The sequence below is a fragment of the Cariama cristata genome, unplaced genomic scaffold, assembly GCF_000690535.1.
Source record: "Cariama cristata isolate BGI_N322 unplaced genomic scaffold, ASM69053v1 C11485016, whole genome shotgun sequence".
In the NCBI taxonomy this organism is placed as follows: domain Eukaryota; kingdom Metazoa; phylum Chordata; class Aves; order Cariamiformes; family Cariamidae; genus Cariama; species Cariama cristata.
Window position 1 is genome coordinate 1 of NW_009646058.1, and position 4235 is coordinate 4235.

The 4235-nt window shown below is 40.9% G+C and overlaps 1 protein-coding gene across 1 annotated transcript; it reads left to right on the top strand.

Annotated features, from left to right (window-relative positions):
* Positions 1-91: 91 nt before the first annotated feature.
* On the top strand, positions 92-3568 carry BCAS2 (breast carcinoma amplified sequence 2; the record flags this gene model as incomplete). The annotated part of the gene is made up of 4 exons (XM_009708731.1): positions 92-253; positions 1326-1376; positions 2538-2618; positions 3137-3568. Coding segments are annotated over 4 exons (424 nt in total), but the record flags the coding sequence as incomplete, so codon positions are not given.
* Positions 3569-4235: the final 667 nt, after the last annotated feature.

Here is a 4235-nt window from a genome sequence, read left to right on the forward strand (position 1 = left end):
CCCGTCGCTGGCCGCGGCGCCCTCGGGGAGCGCCAGCAGGTGAGCGGTGCCCGCTGCACCTTCTCCTGAGGTGGTGGGCGGCGTGTTCTAGGTACGAGCTGCCGGCCCCGTCCTCCGGGCAGAAGAACGATATCACGGCGTGGCAGGAGTGTGTGAACAACTCCATGGCGCAACTGGAGCACCAGGCCGTCCGCATCGAGAATCTGGAGTTAATGTCGCAACATGGTTGTAACGCTTGGAAGGTGTACAACGAGTAAGGCCTTTATCTGCTTTGCTGAGCCTAGTCGAAGTTCTGACTTCAGTTTCTGTATATTTCTCGTGTATTCTTGTGTAAGTCTAGCGGGGATCTTTAGAACGAATTCTGGAATAACTGAGCCCCTTTGTCAGAGCTGTATGTGGAAGAGAAGGAGGCTGATCTGAAAGACAAGGAGCCATCTCTGTGGCCAAGAAATAGCCTGTGTTTCAATATATCCCAGTCTTGAATTCTGTGAGTTATTGATCAAGTAGCAGTTGGTGGTAATGGGCTTTAATTGAGGATAACTGAAGGGTCTAATGACAGCCTGTGAAATGGTAATTCAGTAGTGGAAATAAAGATAATTTACTACTGATCCTGCTCAGCCTGGAGCCATTAGTAATAAAGCTGTTGCAAAACCCAAAAAAAGTTGTAGACCATATGGTTCCAGGAAGCACCAGGGCTATTTCAGGCAGAGAATGTCTGCTTTCACGTAAGGTTAGCTTAGCCTTAGATAAAGGTGTAGACAAAAGGAGTGTGAAAGTTAGCTTTCAGAGAAGGCAAAGGGTTACTTAGCTTGGGAGAAGGAAAGCAGGTGGAGGATCTATTAGCTCACGCATATATCAGGAAGGGAAAGAACTGTTTGTGCTCTGACAATTTTATATGAGGGAAACAATAATAAAAATTTGTTACGGATAACTTCAGAATTAAAATTAGAAGATAGCTGATAAGGTAGGGAGATGTTACAATAGCATTCTAGTCAGAATAGCGCAAGCATACAGGAACCACCTTGAAGATAAAACTCAATCAGATAATGGATGTGATTTCATGATACCATCTGATGGCAAGCGCTGACTGTAGTGATTATTGAAGGTTTATGTCTTAAAACTGCTTATGTTACACTTGGAGTGTTTTGGCCTGTGTCATTCCCTTCAGGAGTGAAAAGCACAGACTGCACTGAGAACAAGTTGTCTGGTGTTGCTTTGAAGTGGCTTGTTGCATCCTTAACTCTGAAGAGTTAAATGGCAGGTTAAATGGGTCTGATCTAGCAATTGTGTGTTTTCCTGATGCTTTGCTTGCATTCTGGTATTAGGCATCTGGTTCATATGATAGAACAAGCCCAGAAAGAGCTTCAGAAGTTGAGGTGAGTCATTCTTTTTCATATTTTCATACTGAAGTTGGAAGGAGGTGAACCTCTGCCACAAGCTATACAAAGGCTTGTGTATATGCTGCTGCTGTGGTCATAGGAAAACAGACCTAGTAATAACAATAATTAAAAAATCTGACCATGAACTTCCCAAGCAGTTACATTCGTAATGCCTTTTCCACTCAAACTCTGTGTTTGTTTTGTTTGTTTTTGTTTTGCCTGAACTTCTGCTTGGAACAGAATGGATTATGGTGGAATCCTCTCTGAAATGCAGTCATGTTTTCTTTTCACTGATGATAGACTTCTATTTAGTGTGCAGTTGTCTCAGCAAAGACACGTTCCCTGATGTTAGGTTTGGCCTATCATTTTAAAGTGGATGCTTTAATGAATTTAGAGAGATGGATTACTCAGGGATGGAGGTTGTAGTATATTGAAATGATGCACTGTCAATTCACTTGTAGACAGCATGCTATGGACTTGGCAAGTTAAGCTTTTCAGCTTTCTGATTTAGGTGAACTACTGTCATTTTCAGCCTGAAGACAGGACTGTATACTGGGACATGGGTAGAAGGCAAATCGCATAGCAAGTCATAGCTTTTATCAGTACTTGCACGTTTAGATTGTCTTGGACAGAATCCGTGTGGGAAAGGGTAGAAGCAGAACTCAAGTTGGGAAGGCTAAAGGAACACCAGGACCTATGGCATTAGCATTAGCAATGTGAACTAGGAACTACTTAGAGACTAAAGTATTTTAAGTATTCAGCACTTCTCAGGTGCTTCACTGAATTACTCAATTTTGTGAATGATTAGCCATTCATCTTTGCTTTTCTCACTCTTTTTTCCAGCAAGAACAAAACATTTTCTCTGTTCTGCACTTGTCCAGAAGCAGTAGGCTTGAACATTTGAAGTTTTGCTTGTAGTAGAGTGGAGGTTTTTTGTTGTTTTGGTGGTTTTGTTTTTTTTTTGCCGGGGGGAGGGTTCTGCATGCTATCCTGTACTGGGCTTTGTCCATCTATATGTTGTAGTTATGGTCCTGTCAACACAAGTGTTTTCTGGTAGTGCTTATAGGGGTTAGGTGTATTTTGAAATAAGCTGCAGATATTACAAATTTTAAAGGAAGGAGACAAAAAATCCCAAAACATAGATCTTTTTCTCCCCAGGAAAAGCATTCAAGATCTGAACTGGCAACGAAAGAACATGCAGCTCACAGCTGGGGCTAAGCTACGAGAAATGGAATCTACGTGAGTATCTAGAATTTTTCTGTTATGTCTTCCACAGTTACATCTTTTGCTTGAAATTCTTCCATGCAGAGCGTCAGTGATCTTTCAGTACTATTGTAGGATGTTATCGTGTGAATACTGTTGCTTTGCACAGTGTTTTAAAGGATTTGTAATTCAGGTCTATGTAATAGTTAGTGTGGTTGAGTGAATCAATGAGCAACAGATGTGAAAAGGAGGGTATATTAGCTACTTGAAATTTCCTGTCTAAATTGTTTCTTAAACTCCTCTTTATCTAAATATTGGCAGTTAGTGGATGTAAATTAAATTTTGTGTGCTAAGGTTTAACAGGGTTAAAAACTACTTTTTATCACTTGGTTGTTCAAATTACCATTGATATCAACAGGTTTATCATGTATTGAGAAAAATACTGCTTTATTCGGTGTCTTTGTGCTTTCTTTGGAGCAGTAATTGTCTTTGATTTTAAAACAGATGATTGTTAAATAACACTTGAAGACTTTCTTATTTCTTTTCCCTTCCAGGTGGGTGTCTCTTGTCAGTAAAAATTATGAGATTGAACGAACTATTGTGCAGCTAGAAAATGAAATTTCACAAATCAAACAGCAACATGGGGAAGGAAACAAGGAGAATATCCAGCAGGACTTCCAGTGACTTAATCCTTACTGTCTTACTGCAGCATACGTTTAAAAAAAACAAACCAAAAAACTTTGGAGATGCTATGTGTTTGTAGACACCTCTAGTTGCGGTTGTGTAAGGTGATAAAAAAGTATTTTCATTGTTTCTTTTCCTTGTTTTAAATTCTGGGAGGAGGCAGGGTAGACTCAAAATGTCCTGTTCAAATGTATTATGGGCACAGTTAAATGTACTGTGAATTGGTTCACTTTTTATATACCTAAAGTAGGTGTTGCGTTTTTGCATTTTCCCCTGTGCCTTTAATAAACATTGTTTTGCTATCTGTATGGCTTCTGCTTTATGTTCAAAAAACAGCCTGAGTGCTGTCACTGAGGTAGGCTTTGCCGAATGAACCCATGTAATAGTGCTGCATTGTTGATGTGCGTGAACTTGAATTCAGTGTGGGAGGCTGTGTCTGGGGAAGTGACTGCCGCTTGGTGTCATGGCATTTGTAGCTGGCCCGTGCCAACCCAGGAGAGAGGCTAAGGTGCAATGTACAGCATTGCAAAGGTAAATACTTGTTCATATGCATGAGGTGTCCCAGCTGAACTGCGCATGCCCAAGGGGATTTTCTTTAGCAGTTTTACACCCTACACTACAAGGGTGTGATGTGAATCATCCAATTACCTTGTAATGCATGTTTCTAATTATCCATTGTGAGTGTGGTACAGCACAGTGACTATATTTTTGTAGGTCTTTGCAGCATCATAACACATCACCATCCTTGTGTCTTCTCTGCTCATCCAGATGTTGCCATTGTCAACTTCTGCAAAGTAGCAGCATCCAAAATCACGTTTCACCTAGATAATGGCTCCTTCAGTTAATTGTGTGAGGACAGAGGGTTCATTACCATAGTTGATCGCTTGTTCTTCAGCAGGGGTAGGTAATAGGCCTGAGATAATGACACAACCGTTATACTGTTCTTGGCTCCTCCTGGCTGCAGCGTCT